Below are 19,244 nucleotides of genomic sequence, written 5' to 3' on the forward strand. Positions count from 1 at the left end.
CCAAGGGGCTGGTATTTTTTTTTTACAAAAAAAAGTACTGAAATTACAGATGAGACAGATGTACCCAGCCAACAGCAGTTGGTCTTAACCTTAAGTGTAGCAGAGGCTCTTCTCTAACGATGGGGCTCTTCTATAACGATGCTTTGTTGCCATGAGCCTGGGGTGTTGAAGCCTACCCGCTGCTAGTAAATTGTCGCTATGTGTTCCCCACTACTGTGTAACTCCAAGAAGGGTTATTTTAAGAGTTGAATTGTACAGATGAATCTGGTTGGTCTCTCAATCTCTCTGAACCTCGACTAATATAATAACAGTTCCTCTGGACTGCAAGTGTTTGAAATACACTCAAAATTAAACCTCCATAGTAGCTACTAATCTGATTAGGATAATATCCCACTGTGACCACTGAGCCTGCTTACTTATGCATATACCCCCATCTTTTTGCCTTGTCCTTCACATCCACTTATTTGTTCATCCACCTGTTGCAGCTAGCCTTAACTATGAGATTTCTGGAAAAGGGACTTGTCTTTGTTCTATTCATTCATACAGTGCTTAGCACAATGGGGCACTGATCCCAGATCAAGACCTCCAGGTACTTCTGCAATCTAAATGTTTAATAATAGAATTAATATAGTGGAATAAGTTGAGCTGGAGGCTTGGGCTGACAAGGAGCAGCAAACAGCCACCTGCCACATAAGTGAGGGCAGCTTTAATCTCTTCTGGGTCTCCATAGTCACATAATTATGTCACTGCTCTCTTTTGGAATTGGTCTGTGCAGTGCAGTGCTCTGTGCACAAAACAACCATACTGCCTTCTGTTGTTTGCAGCCTGTACTCCTGCCTTAAACCCTCTAAAGGTACCCTTCTTTTCATGTACTAGCATTGCAGAGAGCCAACCTCTGTTCCAGATTCTTGCGTTTGGTAATGGAGCTTGATCTCTGGTCACTAGCAGATTCCAGCCTAAATTGGTGTATCTTCTGGTGGTATGGAGCCACTCTAGAAACTCATACCTCACGCTGGCATGGCCTATGCGTGGGAGAAAGGGGATGTGACCAGGGATTCCCTATGCCTCCCAATTAATTCATCCAGGGATAGCAGTTGTTCTGAATTGACCTTTTCTTTCTTGTTGGAAGAGCACACACTCACTTTGAGGTGCCCAGGGAAAGTTTAGAATGTTTCAAGCCAGATTCACTCTTGCTGGCACAGGGAAGAGGGAAGGAAGTGCAAAGGGCATCTTTTTGCACTGCCTGCTCTAGTATGTTCCAAGCAGATTCATTTGAGATGATTTACCCAGGCTAGTACCACCACCTGTCTTCCCTTGACATTTCTATATAGGATGTAGCTTTAATTTCCACTGGGGCGCTATAGTTACCTAATCATGCCCCCGCATTGGCCAGTTCAATCTGCTTTTGCAGCAGCGCTAGTTGACTGCCAATCCTCAGTGGCACTTTGCATCATATCAAGTTTTCTGGCAGAGTGTCTACTGCCAGGACATATGACAGGGCCTGGCAGAATTTGGCCTTCCACAGCAAAATCTTATATCCTTGCAATTCGATGGGAAGGAAGTGCGTAGTTTTGACGTGAGTCATTTTCAACATGCAGATTCTTTTTGAAAAATGCAAACGGTACATAAAATATATGTGCAACTTTTATGAATGGGTTCTTAGAGACTGAATTTCTAGAGACTGTCTGAACTCCGGAGTGCAATGATTTCACTATCATCAGTTCTTCTTAGAATTGCTTCAACAACAATCATCATTCATACCTTTTTATGCTTTATATTAGGGGTGTCGATTAATCGCAGTTAACTCATGCAATTAACTCAAAAATTAATAATGATAAAAAATTTATCATTATTAATCGCAGTTTTAGTTGCATTGTTAAACAATAGAATACCAATTGAAATGTATAAAATATTTTTGGATTTTTTCTGCATTTTCAAATATATTGACTTCAATTACAATACAGTACAAAGTGTACGCTGCTCACTTTATATTATTATTTTTATTACAAATATTTGCACTGTAAAAATGATGGAAACAAAAGAAACTGTATTTTTCAATTCACCTCATACAAGTACTGCAGTGCAATCTCTTTATCGCGAAAGTGCAATTTACAAATGTATATTTTGTTTGTTACATAACTGCACCAAAAACAAAACAATGTAAAACTTCAGAGCCTACAAGTCCACTCAGTCCTACTTCCTGTTCAGCCAATCATTTAGACAAAAAAGTTTGTTTACATTTAAGAGAGATAATGCTGCCAACTTCGTTACAATGTCACCAGAAAGTGAGAACACGCATTTGCATGGGACTTTTGTAGATGGCACTGCAAGGTATTTACGTGTCCAATGTGCTAAACATTTGTATGCCTCTTCATGCTTCGGCCACCGTTCCAAAGGACATGCTTCCATGCTGATGATGCTCATTTAAAAAACAAACAAAAAAAAACATTAATTAAATTTGTGGCTCTACTCCTTGGGGGAAGAACTGTATGTCCCCTGCTCTGTTTTACCCACATTATGCCAGATATTTCATGTTATAGCAGTCTTAGATGATGACCCAGCACGTTAGTTTTAAGAACACTTTCACTGCAGATTTTACAAAACATAAAGACGGTACCAATGTGAGATTTCTAAAGATAGCTACAGCGCTTGACCTAAGGTTTAATAATCTGAAGTGCCTTCCAAAATCTGAGAGGGTTGAGGTGTGGAGCATGCTTTCAGAAGTTTTAAAAGAGCAACACTCCGATGCAGAAACTACAGCACCCAAACAACCAAAAAAGAAAATCAGCCTTCTGCTGGTAGCCTGAAATGATGATGAAAATGAACATGCATTGGTCTGCACGGCTTTGGATTGTTATCAAGCAGAACCTGTCATCAGCATGGATGCATTGCCTCTGGAATGGTGGTTGAAACGTGAAGGGACATATGAATCTCTCGCACATCTGGCACGTAAATATCTTGCGGGGACGCCAGCTACAACAGTGCCATGAGAAAGCCTGTTTTCCCTTTTAGGTGACATTGTAAACAAGAAGCAGGCAGCATTATCTCCTGCAAATATAAACAAACTTGCTTGTCTGAGCAATTGGCTGACATGGGACTGAATGGACTTGTAGGCTCTAAAGTTTGACATTGTTTTATTTTTGAATGCAGTTGTTTTTTGTACATAATTCTAGATTTGTAAGTTCAACTTTCAAATCAAAGAGATTGCACTACAGTACTTGTATTAGGTGAACTGAAAAATACTCTTTTGGTTTTTTTACAGTGCAAATACTTGTAATCAACAATAAATATATAAAGTAAGCACTGTACACTTTGTATTCTGTGTTATAATTGAACTCAATATATTTGAAAATGTAGAAAACATCCAAAATATTTAAATAAACGGTATTCTCTTATTGTTTAACAGTGTGATTAATTGCAATTAATTTTTTAATTGCTTGACAGCCCTAATTTATACTTAACTTTTTTACAGAAAATGTTTCAGTTGCTGATCCCATTATGTCCAACCCACCTAAAAGTCCTTAGATTTGTTTTTAGAGTGGGAGGATGTTTTAACTCCTGTTCAATAGTTCCTTTGGTTTAAAAAAAAAGAAAAGAAAAAAGTATGTACTATGTGCTTTAATTTTTAAATTTACAGACTTACCTCACCACTCAGTTTTCACAAGGCTCCCCTCCCCGAAAATGTTCATGAACATCACTGAGAAACAAAAACAGGTCATCCAGTAAAAAAATCTTTTTTTATCAATACAGTTAATTGTTTAACATTTTTATTGCTCTTAAACTTGTTTTGCAAAAATCTGAAGCAAACATTGCAATAGTTTTAGGGGGCATTTTTATGGTATTCAGCCGATTGGGGTTTCATCTTCTTGTATTACATGATCATCAGGCCTGGATTAACCAGTATGCACTGGGTGCAGTTGCACAGGACCCCTATTTCAGATTTAGCCTGGCCACCCCAGCTGAATGAGTGAGTGAGTGGTGGTGTGATCTGGCTCACAGGGTCATAGTGCCACTAGGTTTTGCACCCATGATCAATAGTGCAGGAAGCAACTTGCCCACCCCAGCTGCACTCAGATCCTACCAGGCCCGAGGCAAGACAAGAGCCCAGAGGCAGAAGCAGGGCTGGGGATTTACTACTCCTACCAGCAGTTGAGCCTGAGATCAGGAATAGGTGGGACTGGGAGCAGGTCCCTGGCTGCATACAGGGTATAGTACCCCTTCCCCATTCTTATGCAGAGGGAAGCAACCCCACAGGCTTGGGCCCTCTCTATCTAGTCTAAGATAGGTAGCATCCACCCTCCCCCCCAAATTTCCATAGTGCATAGGGCTCTAAAAGTCTTTAATCTGGCCCTGATAATCATAAGGGCCTCTTCTGGCCTTCAAATCTATGAATCTGTGACTCTCTGATAAAGTGTGGTTTCAGTCTCTGTTGCGTAGGTGTACCTACATGCAGAAACTGGGTGTTCCCAGTCTCGTTTCATATTTAAAGTTGCAAACATTAGAAATTCCTCAGAATAAGAGGCTAAATGAAAGCTCATTTACTATTTATAAGCTCAATTACAAGTTTCATGCCTGTAGGGTACATTTCAAACGACTTGCCCTATTTAGTTTTTTCATAAGTCCTGACGACAGAGGGAGCCATTAAAACAATGCAAATTCAATAAAAGGAAGCCTTCTAGAATTCTCCTTTCTGCAGATCTCGGAATTAACTCCTTCTTCTTTATTTAAAAAGTTGTTCCCTTCTGCCCACACCCAATATTCATATAATTTAACAATCAGACCAGAAAGAGAGAGTCAGATTTCAGTCCCAAAAGTTAAATGATATGATTTTTGTGCAGACAAAAGACACAGTTTTAACACTTTGTGTTGGCTCAACTTAAAGGTCAAAATTAGCAAGTTTTAAAGAAGAGCCACAGAGACACACACAGTAGGGCTCTTGTAAAAATCATAAATGAAAGCCACTGTTCAATTAGGGAGTAGCATGGAGAATTTCTTTTAAAACTGCAGCTTGATATCAATGATGGCAGCAAAGCAGTTTGCATGAGATTGATGTTAGAGCAGGAATGTAAGAAGCCAGCAGGTCAATATGAGAACAAAAAATAGTGGCTGGCAGAATAAAATAAGTGGTGAGCAGTTGCCAGTTTCTGTTGTAAAGCAGTCCCTAAACCTGTTTTCTCACTGTTGTGATGGCTGCGAAACTTGTTTTTTGCTCTGATCTTGGCTTCACAACTGGGTGGGTTAACCAGATAATCATTTTTAATGACCATTACTGGGGGCCTCAGGACATAAGATTACGCTTACTGTTAACTTCTAAACCTGAGTTTTACAATGACACCTGCTCTTGTGATTCAGTGTTTCATATCCCAATCACATGAACCATTGGCTGTTGGAGTAAAAGAGGGCATCTGCTACGGCATGTAGAATCTTGTCATGACTCTATGTTCCCAATCTAGGATTGCTTCATTTCACTGATGCTTTCCTTTTCTCCAGGGTCTTTACGTCTTTGTGGTGTATTTTATCCTACACAACCAGCTTTGTTGCCCTGTGAAAGCAAGTTACACCATAGATATGAATGGACACACAAGCCCAGGCTCCGCCTTCTTCACACATGGCAGTGGGATGCCCCCAGCAGGAGGAGAGATCAGCAAGTCTACTCAGAACCTGATCAGTGCTATAGAAGAGGTACCTGTATTCTATACCTCATAATCATTATCATACTTACTGTAAAGCTGAATGGGGAAACAGTGATATACATAGATGTGAGATGACCACCTGTGAATTGCCGGGGTGGGATTATTTTTGTTTTTATGCTTCATGTCTGAATTTGGGGGGAGGGGGAGATATATAATGATGTTAGCTTGTACAATAAAAGTTGCTATTGTCAGGCATGGTAGCACTCCTCTGAATTACAGCTCTCTGGTAACATCAGAGCTATAGATCACCCCACTCCACCCCCCTTTTTTTTTACATTGCTTATTAGCTTTGTTATAAGGCCATGGATTGAGTATTTGAAAAGTAGGTCACAGTCAACATAAAATACTTTCCAGGTTACTGTAATTCTGGGGTGAATCCTGGCCCCATTGAAGTCCATGGCAAAACTCCTGTTGACTTCAGTAGGGCCAGGTTTTCACTTCTGATCTTTATGGATGTCACAATTGGATTTGTCACATGATGAGTTCTGTGAAACAAAAACAATTCAAACTCTTTTTTTTTCTGGGACAGAAATTCTGTTTTCTGGCCAGTTCTAGTTTTGAATTAGATGGCTGATGGGATGTACTACCAAGCTCTGCCCCAGCATTTTCAAAGGCACATAATATTGTGAAGATGAATTATTTAAACAAATAAATAAGATTGTCGTGGGATGGGAGGGAGAGTGGGGCACCAGCGAAGGGTCGTATCAAGTGGAAAGAAAGAGGATCTTAGATGGTATGGAGAGGAAAGACAGACTGTTTTGGAGGGTCTCAGATGGGGAAAGGCAACCACGTTGACATTCAAAGAAAGAACAAACAAAGAGATTTTCAATGGAATTTTAGAATACTTTAATTAGAACTTCTCTGTACCTGAGGAGAATCTTCAGATATGGGGAAAAGTTGGATGACTTTTTTAAACCAACTAGACCATTCATAATGAACACAAAGCCAAATTACTTGTAATCAATTACAGTAATTTTAAAGAGAAAAACATTGAGCTAGACTTTCCCCAGGAAGAGGTGCCAAAAAAGCCCATTATGACTCCCTTGATCCTGCATAGTCATGGGTTCAAACCGTTCAGATACGGCAGTGAAGAGGGTCTGGTTAAGAATGTGGACAGACAGAACTATTCATGTACTATAGCTTTTGATGATAACTGCAGCTTTGAGACTTTTAAACTCATTTAAGGTGCCAGCAGACTGGGAGAGGGCATCCTTGCGGCCAACTAGTCAGGCCAGTGCTACTTTTAAGCAGAGCCCGCAAAATGGGCATGCCTTCAACACTTCTGGAGGATTTAGTAACAGCTCATTGGTGTCTGACGAGGAATCACAAGAGTTTGATGACTTAATATTTGCTTTAAAAACTGGTGAGTAGCAGTTTTTTTTCTTGGTTTCTAGAAGCCTGTATGCTATGCTTTGTAACATAACAGTTTCTCAGGGAGTCACTAAAAGGGAAGATCCAATTGCTGCTAACACATTCTTGATTGCCAGTACAAATCTAGAGCAACATTTTTGTTTTGGTGTGAACTGTTATTCTCTGAACTAAGAATAATGACCATATTATTTGAAATAACAAGGGAAATAGGCCTACAAAAGCATCATTTGAATAACATTAAGCTTGTGATACAAACCAACAGAAGCCAGGAAAGGTTGAAAGTTTAACATTTTTCTCCAAGTACTTTAGGGGTAAGTCTACATAGCAAAGCAAAACCAAATAAATAAACAAACAAACCCCACAGCAGCGAGTCTGAGCCCAGACTTGGGTTTGCGGGACCTACGCAGTGGGGCTAATAAAAGCAGCATAGACATTCAGGCTCTCTCCCTTCACCAGGTTTCAGCTGTTTTAATAAGTGTATTTATACTGTCTTTATACTGACTCAATCCAACTCCTATTAAACTCTATGGAATGATTCCCATTAACTCCAGTGTAGATTGGATTGATCCCTCAAAAGTTAAGCTTCAAATAGTATTCTCTCATTTAAATTCCTAATATATGGTGCAGTACTATACCTATATTGTATGCATTTGTTTATATAAATGTAGTGTGTACTGTATCATAAATAATAATTTAAAATAATAATTTTAAATAATAATTTTAAATATGAAAGAATACTATTACAATATAACTGTATCTTGACTTCATGTTATACTTTACATACGTGTGTGTAATAAAGACAGAGAATATGTACATTAAATCTGAACTTCCCTTGAACAGTTGCACGTTTCCCATTTAATTAAAAAGTGCACCCCAACAGTGGGGACCCTTTACTTTAGTCCTATGTATGTGAAACGCTAACCATTTAAAAGTGTTCATGTTCCTTTCTGTGCTTGAGAAAATCCTCCACATTTAATTCAGTGCAGCTTCCAAATAAACAGCCAATGTTACAATAAATACACAAAGATACACATTCTGCTGGTGCCACTTAACTTGTTTTTGTTTTATAAAACAATAGTAAGCCATGTTAGGGGGCTTATTCCTTCACCCACTTCCTTCCCTGGTCCTTCTCGCATGAACAAAGAGCAACAATACCCGAAGTCCAAAGGTGCAAACAATTCAATGTTTATTGGGGTGAACTTCCAGCAAGCATGATTCCAGTTTCCTTCCTTAGTATCCTCCTTCCCAACTCTGACACCACAGAGCCTTACACCTGTGTCCCTGTTCCCATTCCTGCCCTTAGCAAAATATTATTCCAATTTCCTTACCCCCATTCCCATTTCCCCCTTTAGCAAAACATGATTGCAATTTCCTTACCCCCATTCCCTGTTCCCATTTCCCCTCTTTAGCAAAACATGATTCCAATTTCTCCACCCCCATTCCCTGTTCCCATCTCTCCCACCCACACACTCACCCCCTCACTTCCTGATTGACTGCAGACTATATAGTAAAACTTGAGTTCGGCTTAGCTATACCTTAACCAATCATTTTCCTGAAAATAACTAACCAATCCTAACATATTGTAACATGATTATGTAACCAATTATATCCCACCACCTTAATAGTTTACACCCAGCAAAATTAATTATACAGCAGACAGGAACAATCACAGAACCAGACAGAGATTATACAGACAAACAATAGCAAAGTGGGAACTATAATGACAAAACAATACAGAAGTGAGGATTTCACATCCCAGTATTGATAAGTGAGTTCTTGCCACACAGGATGCTATCAAACTAAGTTTCCTTTAACATTTTCTAGGCACTTCCCTTTCTCTGGAGGTGATAGGCACTATCAGGACAGGACTGTATTCCTAACAGCCCAATAGCACCTTATTTCAATGTGACTAGTTTGGGATGTGAGGAGGTGACCGGTCGCTTCCTAGCTTATGGCTGCCTCTGCTGCTTAGCCAAAGGCCTTAGCCTAAGAACAGGGCCTCAGACTGTGACAGTAAGAGAAGGCCCTTACACCGCCAGACAGTGATTTTGATTCTTTCTTTTATACCTCTAGAACTAGCCAAGTGATAAGAATACACCTAAATTCTTAAAGTACAGGCCTTTGCAGACAGGCCTGAATATCTATATCCTAAGGCCTGAATATCTATATCCTAACAAGCCAATTGATTTGTTTTTTGTTTTTTGTTTTTAATGAAAAAGGGAATTATAAGATTATTCTAGGGTTAGGCACAAAGCTACCAAATTATTTCTTTATAGGTTGTCACTTTCAATGGTATTTTTTTACATTGTCCAACCTGCGGTTCATTTCCTGAACATGTTCATTTCTACTGGACATTTTTCAGCACATTTTTCTTTTGTCACCCAGTCTACTGCTAACTACTATAGCATTTAGTACAGTTTTTGGCCAAGATTTTCGAAATTGGGCGCCTGAAATTAGATTCCTAAATCCATAACAGGGTATCTAAATAAGTTGCCAGATTTTCAAAAATTCTGAGCACTTGGTAGCTCCCGCTGGCTTCAGGCATTCATTTAAAAAATTTGTGGCCTTTATTTTTTTGTTTTATTTTTTCCTTCCATATGCTTTTAAAATAATCTTCGGGAAACTGAATGACACAGAAAATTGGTAATAAACAGGGATCCTAGAAATCCATTTGCCATGGAAAAAATTGGAATTTGCATTTTTAAAGAGAATCTTTAGTTTTTACAATTTTGTGAAAAAATAAAAACGTACAGTAGAACCCTGTTTTCTGAGCCTCCATTACGCAGCTGCCTGGGACTGACCTCCCGAGCCCCAGTCACTGTTCGCCCCGGACAGCTGGTGACTCAGTTAATACTGACAACCGGATAATGGAGGCTCGGATAAATGGGGTTCTACTGTATATCAGTAAAACATTGTATTCAACTGATACCTATATATATTGTGGCTAGGGAAACTAAAGTTAAGCATTTCATTTTAATTGTGGAAAATTGTGGATTTTGTGTTTTTTTTATTGGAGAATTTTGTTTTTTAATTACGGAAAACTATGATCCCTGATAATAATGGAGACTTTCGTCATTATGGGTTAGATGTTCATATGCTTACCACCAATAATAGTGCTTATTGTTTTGTGCAGCTGCATTTGATGTCAGTTGAGCCATTCACAGCAGTAATCACAACATTCAATAGTAAAGAGTGTGCAGGAGTGGGCCTTAAAACATCGGTTCCAATTTGAGAGTAGCAGGGATTTAATGTGATGGCGGTTTATTAACCAACAGTAAGAATAGTTTGCCTTAGTTCAGCACAACTTTATTTTATATGAGAGGTGAGTTTGAGCCAAGACCTTGGTTCTGAACAGCTCCAGGCTTTAGGAAAACTCCAGTAATGGAGATCATAAAAGTAGCTAGATAAATCAAATCCAGATTCAAATCAAATCAAGATTTGAACTGGCCCCACCTGTCTAATGTATCCAAGGAAAATCCCGAAGAGAATGAGGATCCAAACTTTGTGGCTGTGGCCCATCACACTTAATCCAAAATCCATGGCAGAGTTAAATAATACAATTATGGGGATAAACAACGAGAGAGCAATTAAAAGATGCAGGCAAAGGAGAAAAGATACATTTTCATTTGAGGTTATTAAGAAAAGCATTTCTATTTGGTTCCTATTAAATACTATCTGACAACCTTTCTGCAGACTCAAGAGAATGACCTAAGATTGCATGAACATGTTGTTCAGACTGCCCTGTACTGCACAGTGCATTTCTGGTAGCCCCTTTTGAAAAAGGTTGAGGCATTTTAGTGGGGTGGGGAAGCTTGCACTCCTGTTGCCTTTGTTTTACCTGGTCTAAGGATAAGTAGAAGACTTCATTCCCCAAGATTGTCAATCCAGAACCTTCTACAGGTAGCCCTAATTATGCTAGAAATAATGGCTCAGATCCTGAGGGACTGGTCAGCATGAGAATGAGCAAAGATGTCTCTGTGACACTCCGGTATGAAATGCAGAGGTAATTCAGAGCAACCTGAAGGTTTCTCTAATTTATGTTTGCTGCCAATGATCTCAGGGGTTGTTTGTCAGCCAGGAATTGCTGAACATAAGAACACCCAGCTATGTCCCCTTTCCATTAGCTAGCCCCCCTGTATTGGAAGGAATACTACAGGAGCCACTATGGTGAGTCTACGTCACCCAAGGATTCCACTATGGGGGAATTCTCCAGTGGCCAGTTAAGCTGGCTCCAATGCAGCATTGTGCCAGGGAAGCAGAGAAATTGGGTACAGTATCATGTAGTTTGTATAACTCCAAGAGCTTCAGCTCTGTGCAAGGGATTAAGGAAAGATTACTCCAGGAAAAATAATATAAAAAAATGTACTGCCTGTTGATTGATGCTAAAACCTTGTTTGTTTCCTGCTAGTCATTAGGTTGGCTTAAATGGTTTATTTTATTTTATTTCTTTTATGGCTTTCATAATAAATCAAAGGACTATGCTTCCACTGAATAAGGATAATTATTCCATAATTAGTTATTGCTAATTACATTAATTATCTAATAATACCCATTCATTTTGGGCTAAATCACATTTTGTCTGATTCCTTTTTTAGTTCTCAAGCTCATCTTGACAGCTTAATGAGCCCCTCCTCTTTAAGACTGATTCACTCTAATACATGGGTTTAGGGTAATTAAGATATAAAACCATTTTAAAGTGACTCCCATTTAAGCACAGCTACACTTCAGTCCTCCTGTCTAGAAAGCAGTAAGCTGCTGGATCTCCACATGTTATGTAAGGGGGGAGTGTAGTTAAAAAAGGATGGGATGAAGGGAAAAATCGGTGGATGCTGGCCTCAAGCAGTGAATTACTCATAAGCTTTGCTCCTTAGGCATAAATTTAATGCCGGAACTGAATGCTAGCCTTACTGACCTCTCAGTCCGAACCATATTCCCACCAATCACAAACACTCCCACCCCTGCCTTTCTACTGAAGTCACTCCCTCTGGGCCCGATGGAGGTTCAACACATAAAAGCCTCCAAAACATTCCTAGATGCACAGTTTTGCTCCTTCTCTTGCCTGTGGTATGAATAAGCTGTTTGGGGAGCAGGTCTGTTTATAGTACTCATTAGAAGTCATACCATACTTTTGGCTCATAATCACTACCACACTACACCTGAGATTATCAAGTGATGACAGAACCAAGGAAGGCAGGTTTATGACCCACATTTGCAATGTTTAAGGAAGTTTTGTTCACTGCCAGCCTGAATTTGGCCCTTCTGCGTTAATAATGTAAAAAACCCTCCAAAATCAAAAATAATTTGAAAAGTAAATTGGTTATTAAAATACAACACACAACGCCATGTAAGCGTCCCACAATAATTCGTTGAATATAGTATTGAACAGGTCGACATTTTCAAAAGAGTCTGCTAATTTTGGCTGCCATCATTTTGCGTGCTCACTTTGAGACTCAGTATCTCAGATTGGGAACCCAAAACTAGAAGTCACTTTTGAAAATATTGGCTGAAATGTTCAGTTGTTTAGCATTCCTGAAAGGTGCTGGATAAACTTCTTGTAGAGAAAAGTCCTTTTTATCCACAGCTATGGTACAGGCAATGGCAATCTTAGCTCTCCCACCTTGCCTCACCAATGTACCTCATATCCGGTCTGAAAGGAACAAGTCAAAAGGTGAGAAAAGGGGGAGAAGGTGATTTCCCTGCCCATTCAATTGGCTTCTCCATTGTTACTGCCAACAGAGGTGCTAGCTGAAATAGTGGATGTGGGACATGGTTCCACTAGGACCAAGGACTCATTTCCATTGAATCCTAAAATTTGTCACTAGAGGATCAATTGGTGACATATTACTCTACCAATCTCTATAGCCAGCCAATCCCATAAAATGAGATGTAAAGTGTAAGAGTGTGTGTATATCTACCATCAGATTTTTGTATGTAATGTCTAATATTGCACATTGACTAAAAAAGTGTGATGGATGCAGAATATAGTCTATGTGTTTATAATATGATTAAAATACCCCTAAAAATGTGTACAACAGATAAAAATAACATTCAACATTTTTCACAGATATTATAGTGAAAGCTTGATACGTGTGCAGGCAGCTAAGTAAGATCAAACTTAGGCCCTTCATGTGGAACAATTTTTAAAGTATGTTGAGTGTTGGGATTCACTGAATAAATATTTTGACCAGTAGATGTCACTGGAGGGGCCTTGCTGGTTTTGCAGCTGTAACCATGCTCACTCTGAAATGATTACATCTAGTTCTGAGGCAAGATGGGCCCTAAACTGAGAACAAGCTGGCCCAATGAACTCTGCAAACCTTGTCTTGTAAACACTCCTAGCCTCACTAATCTGTAGACCAACTGTTTGGTAGTTTGGTATCCCGGGTTACATTGAAACTCTAATTCCTAAAAAGGATCAATTCCTAAACATTTTGTCAGAGCAATGACTGTTATAAAGGGAATTAACCTATTTTAAACACAACAATCTGTTGTCTCCTTCCTAAAAGGATGCTGCCTGGCCATGTTCCATTTAGGAATGTAAGTACTGCAATATCAGATTAGTCCATGTAGTCTAGTATCTTGTCTCTGATAAGGAGGACTTGTGGCACCTTAGAGACTAACAAATTTATTTGAGCATAAGCTTTCGTGAGCTACAGCTCACTTCATCGGATGCTCACGAAAGCTTATGTTCAAATAAATTTGTTAGTCTCTAAGGTGCCACAAGTCCTCCTTTCCTTTTTGCAGATACAGACTAACACGGCTGCTACTCTGAAACTTGTCTCTGATAATGACCATTGCCAGATGCTTCAAGAAACCCCCACAATGGACAATGCTGGAATAACATGTTTGCAAGAGAAATTTCTTTCTAACACCATCAGTTAGTGGTTACCTAATGACCTGAAGCATGAGGGTTCATGTACATTGTAAAATAATCCTCATTAAACATGTAAGTGTCTAATCCTTTTTGAAAGCCATTCACCTCTTTGTCTTAAAGATATCTTGTGGCAATAAATTCCACAGGCTAATTGTTTTGTGCAAAAAAATAATTTTCATTTATCTATTTTACATGTGTGGCCTTTCAAGTTCATTGAATGCCATCTTGTTCTTGCATAATAAGAGGCCAATATGAGTGTCTGATTTACCTTCTCTATATCACTCATATTGTATCTCTCCTTTCTAAACTAAACAGTCCCCATCTAAGAGAAGGAAAGAGTGCAAAAAACAAGAAAAGGAAAAAAATAGTTATGCTTTTTTCAATTTCAAACAGTTTCATCATTAAGGTAATTAAGCACTTAGTGTCTAACTTTAAGTGTAGGAGTAGGCACACTGGCTTTAATAAACCTACTCCTCAACTTCAGAGCTTCGCTAATTCAGACTCTAAACTCCTCCACAGCTAGCATTATGGTACATCCTGCCCCATCAGACAGCTTTTTACACCTCTCTTGCTTGATAGTGATCTCTCCCCTGAATGAATTCACACACCCAGTGTTATACCCTCTTGAAAAAAGAAAAGGAGGACTTGTGGCACCTTAGAGACTAACCAATTTGTTTGAGCATAAGCTTTCGTGAGCTACAGCTCACATGCATCCGATGAAGTGAGCTATAGCTCACAAAAGCTTATGCTCAGATAAATTGATTAGTCTCTAAGGTGCCACAAGTACTCCTTTTCTTTTTGCGAATACAGACTAACACGGCTGCTACTCTGAATCCATACCTTCTTGAAAAAGTTAACCTGTCACTTTGCTTCCTTCTGAGTCCTTCTCCATATTCAAAATCACAGCCTATGTCTTATAGCTGATCTTTCACATTTCCTATATTCAGCCTCCCCCCCCCCCCCCAGTTTCCTATTTGGAAGTGCATGGTGAAACTTACTAAAGAGAGAGCATCTGGTGACCTAAAAAAATATGAGGACCTTCTGAAACTTAAAAGGAAAACTGTTGACTCCCGACCTTACCATTCCTAAACATTCTAAAGCCTAGGATGCCAGCTAGGGAGAGAAGAGCAAGAAGTCAGCTTTACAACTGATTTATATTTCTTAAAATATTTTAGCCTGAAAAAATGGAAATTATGGCTTTCATGAGCATGACATTTTCAGAACCTAATGAGCCAAATATCATTCATGGTGTAACTCCTTTGCAATCACTGGAGTCACTGGATTTTGCCCAGTCTGTGTAATTTTCCTTAGCCCTTGGCTATCTATAACTGATTTCACTGGAAAGTAATGTCTGGTGTTAATCTGTTTTGGAGTTACCACACTTAATTTCATTGATGTGCAGTTCTGAATAAATCTGAATCTCAAGTCCCGAAAAGCCCAAATAAGAGCTGTTCATTTTTATGCTTTGTTTACTACAGTGTTATCTTGTACTAGAGGACAGGCACAATGCATTAGCCAGTGCCAGTTGTAGGTTTAAGCAGGGAGGGTTAAGGAGGGATATTTAACCTGCCCATTTGGTCATGCTGAAAGTAGAACCCTATTGAAACAGCTGAAATGATCATTTTAGCATCATATGGTAGATTCCACCACTAGAAATGAATCCCCTAAAAAGAAACTCCTGAGGGTCAAATTTTGAGCGCTACCTTAACCAGGCTTCCATTTATGCATGTGATGTCAGGGGAACAGAGACTGTGAGGTAGACATCCGAGTACCTGTTCACACCATCAAATCAGGTACTGAGACATTTAAGTGACCTATGTTGTGGGCAAAGACATGAACAATGTAGGTGCAGAGATGTGTCCTCAGTTAAATGAGCCTACAGTCTGTGGGTGCAAAGCTGTAGACCATATCAGAAAATCTGCTGTACTTTTGTGGGGGAGGAGAAGAGCTGCTGTAATAAGAATAGAGAAGTAGGGCAGATTTCCTTGTGTAACAGGATATGATGTCATCCTTGCTGTTTCAGTCTTCAGTCCTCATTGTTTGTTTCTTGGCTTTGTGTTTCAGGTGCAGGCCTCAATATCAGTGATAATGATTCCTACCATGGCAGCCAGGATGGAGGCAGCATGGCTAACTCCCAGATTGTAGAACTTAGAAGAATACCCATAGCAGACACTCACCTCTAACGCCATTGGTTGTTTTTTTTAAAATTCAAATCTCCATATTTTTATATTTTTATTTCCTTTTGCACTAAAACACTACATGCAGCTGTGTGGTAGAATGCTGTGAGCTGAACTGGATGATTAACAAAGAATGGTAGGTTTTCTTTTTATATGTCAGAAAATATCCTGTACATTTTTACAGTGACTGAGCATCAACAGATTCAATGGAAGTTGGCCCAGATTTGTATCCTCTAAGTGGATGCACATATTCCATGAAGTGTAGATTTTTTTTAATTACCCTGTATGTGTAACACCATTTAATAAACCCAGTAGAGTTCATTTGATATAAACATGTCTGTCATTATTTGTGTCTGAGCACTGTCCAAGTGAAAAATAATATTTCTGGAACTGGAAGTTGAGGTGGTTAATTATAGTTGAGCAGGAGAGGATTTTAATGACAGAGTCTCTCCCTGTAATATGTTCTTTGGTTTTTGAGAGCTAACAACTGTGAACTTCACAGAAGGAAGTAAAGACACAATACTTGCTCCAGAGATCTTACAATATAAATTCTGACATGACACAACATGTGAGGGTCAGAAACAAACAGAAGGGAAGGAGAGATAAAGGCCAGTTATAAGATCACTCAGTTACTCAGTAGGTCTATGCATATCTTGAGGGTTCTGTTACACTGTTGTTGGGTTTGTTTTGTTGTATGGACATTTTAATTTGAAATAGTGCATTTTATAATTGCATTTTGCGTAACTGAGCGACATCAGAGACCTTTGACAGTCAAACTGTCTTTAAGAAGGTTGTCTGGGATCTTTTACTAAAGTGTAACCTTTATAGTTTGTTCCTAAATAAAAAATAAATAAATCAGTTGTTATAATGCTTGTCTAGTATATCCTGCTGCTGTTAACAGGTATTGTTGTCCAGCTTCCATAATAATTCCATATTTGCATATGCTTAAAACTTTCTGAACTTCTGCTTTATGAATTTTTGCATGTTTGGTCTCCACCTAGAAGGAAATTATTTTGGTAAGTGTGAGTACCGTCACTTCAATCATTCTTGGAGAAGTGTGAAAGTGAAAAATACATACTTTTAGTCAAATTTTCAGATGTGAGAAATAGCCTTGGCTGAGACTGTGTGCAGAGTGGAGGAGAGGTAATTACAGGGCCAGAATAAGTGTACCTTGACTATGGTTTTGCAATTGATCAGAAATAAAGGAATCTATTCCATGATTTTCACAACTAAATAAATGTAAGGACTGTCCTTTATCAATGACACATACATATCTGGTCGTACAGTGGGCAGGGAGGAGGCGTGTCTCCCGCTTTTGCTGAAGCCAATTACTCTTCACTGTGACTATACTGCCTAGCAAATGTGAACCCTTCAGCTGCCAGCCCCGCTAGCCTCTGCAACTGCTGGGGAGGACAGCAGGCCACCTCTACCATTCACAATCTGAAGAGGAGAGTATCTTTCACCAGGTAGGCCCTTTCCAAGGCCCCAGTTGAGCAAAGAATTTACAGACACTTAACTGCATATCTGTGCAGTAAATCAAACATATGCTTAACTTTACACAGGTACTTTAGGCCCATTGAAGTTAATAGGATTTAAGCTCATGCCTAAATTTAAACATGCACTTTGTCGAACAATGTCCTAAGTTCTCTGGCTGCCAGTTCATTTGTCCACTGCTCTTGTGCTCTCCACACAACAAAGCAAATACCCACTGAGGGTCAAATCCTGGTACTGTTGAAGTCAATGGCAATAGTGCAGATGGAGAGTTTGAATCTCTATGATTTGGGCCCCAATTCAGGAAAGCCTCTTTATTTAGGACAGAACTTAAGCACCTGATTAAGAGCTGCTGAAGTCAATGAGACTTGAAAACATGCTCCTAAGTTAGGGACAGTCTTTAAAAATTAGGAGCATGCTACCTAAACATTCATCAGGCAACTTGTTGGGGGACCAGCCATAATGGATAATGTTCTATAAAATAGTGAATACTCTATACATATTTTGGGATTTATATTTCTTCACTGTTAGCCTATATGTAGACACTGCCAACATGGGGAGCTTGCTATTTTATGTGCTTGTGTCTCTTAAATATGTCATTAAACTGAGACTCTCATACACCCATATTTAATTAAAATCAAGTTTGTACAGTTTGCTAGTCGTGACAATATACATGTTTTTATTATGTAGGAAAACCAGCAGTTGAAGGATTTTCGTGTTCTTACTGGGTCAGTTTATGGTGAGTATTGGGCAATGCAGGTATTTCACATCTGTCCACTAATGCCTTAACACGAAATATAGTTCTGGAGAATGATTGTGACACTTTTGTCTACGGATTGCTCAATTGCAAAGGAGTTGGTACAGTCACAGATGTTTTATTAGTTTGCAGTACGTGCTTACACACACGTGGGAAGAAGAATGCTTGTTTGATTTTGACTCATGACCATCAATGCTGACATCTTGTGTCACTTTGACATGTTGCTCAATGGGCCTGGTCATGAGTTCACTGTAAATACATCAGCATTGTTGGAAGAAGCTGGTATGGTGATGCTAGTTGCAGAATTTGGATTTGTAGCCACTGGTGATGTTTGTAGGGTGGACGGTCACCAGACTAATCTGTTTTGGTATCACAAACTCAATGATTTGGGAGAAAATGCACACTGGGGGAAATCCTATTTTCTAATAGCATGAGACTATCAGCTAACTTGTGCTGTTCACTGAGTACCCAAGAGACAATAAAGATTCATCTCAAAGCACTGCACCTGCATGCTCCTCTTCACATATGTCAGACAGCCAGACCCTTACAGGAGCAGCTTTACAGCTAAAGTGACTTCAGATTGACAAGACTCATTGCTTCTGCTGGCACTCCGATCCCAGGCAGTATTTAAAACCTGATGCAGACTATAAGTAGCTCTTAGATTTTACCAGATGAATGAATACATAGTTAGACATCTACTCATGTAAAATGAATGGACTAGATTTCAACCATCTGTTTGATCGTTGTACATGAACAAAACAGAGAGACTCATGTTTAGATCATCCTTTCTCTTAGATGTAGAAAGAGCCTCTGATTATTCCCCTGGGAGCTTATCCTTTGGGCTTGAAGGAGCAAGAGGAGCTGCAGTTTATGCCTAGGTA

At 39.2% G+C, this 19,244-nt stretch overlaps 1 protein-coding gene across 4 annotated transcripts in view; it reads left to right on the forward strand.

The window, feature by feature from the left end:
• Positions 1–16,447, forward strand: part of ADGRV1 (adhesion G protein-coupled receptor V1) — a 412,710-nt gene extending 396,263 nt beyond the window's left edge. For all 4 annotated transcript variants that reach the window (XM_073344461.1, XM_073344462.1, XM_073344463.1 and 1 more), the window contains 3 exons: positions 5,491–5,682; positions 6,879–7,056; positions 16,003–16,447. In XM_073344461.1, coding sequence (XP_073200562.1) covers positions 5,491–5,682; positions 6,879–7,056; positions 16,003–16,121 — 489 coding nt within the window. In that variant the 3' untranslated portion in view covers positions 16,122–16,447. The remainder of the gene's footprint in view (positions 1–5,490; positions 5,683–6,878; positions 7,057–16,002) is intronic.
• Positions 16,448–19,244: the final 2,797 nt, after the last annotated feature.

This window comes from Lepidochelys kempii, chromosome 5 (assembly GCF_965140265.1).
Source record: "Lepidochelys kempii isolate rLepKem1 chromosome 5, rLepKem1.hap2, whole genome shotgun sequence".
Lineage (NCBI taxonomy): Eukaryota > Metazoa > Chordata > Testudines > Cheloniidae > Lepidochelys > Lepidochelys kempii.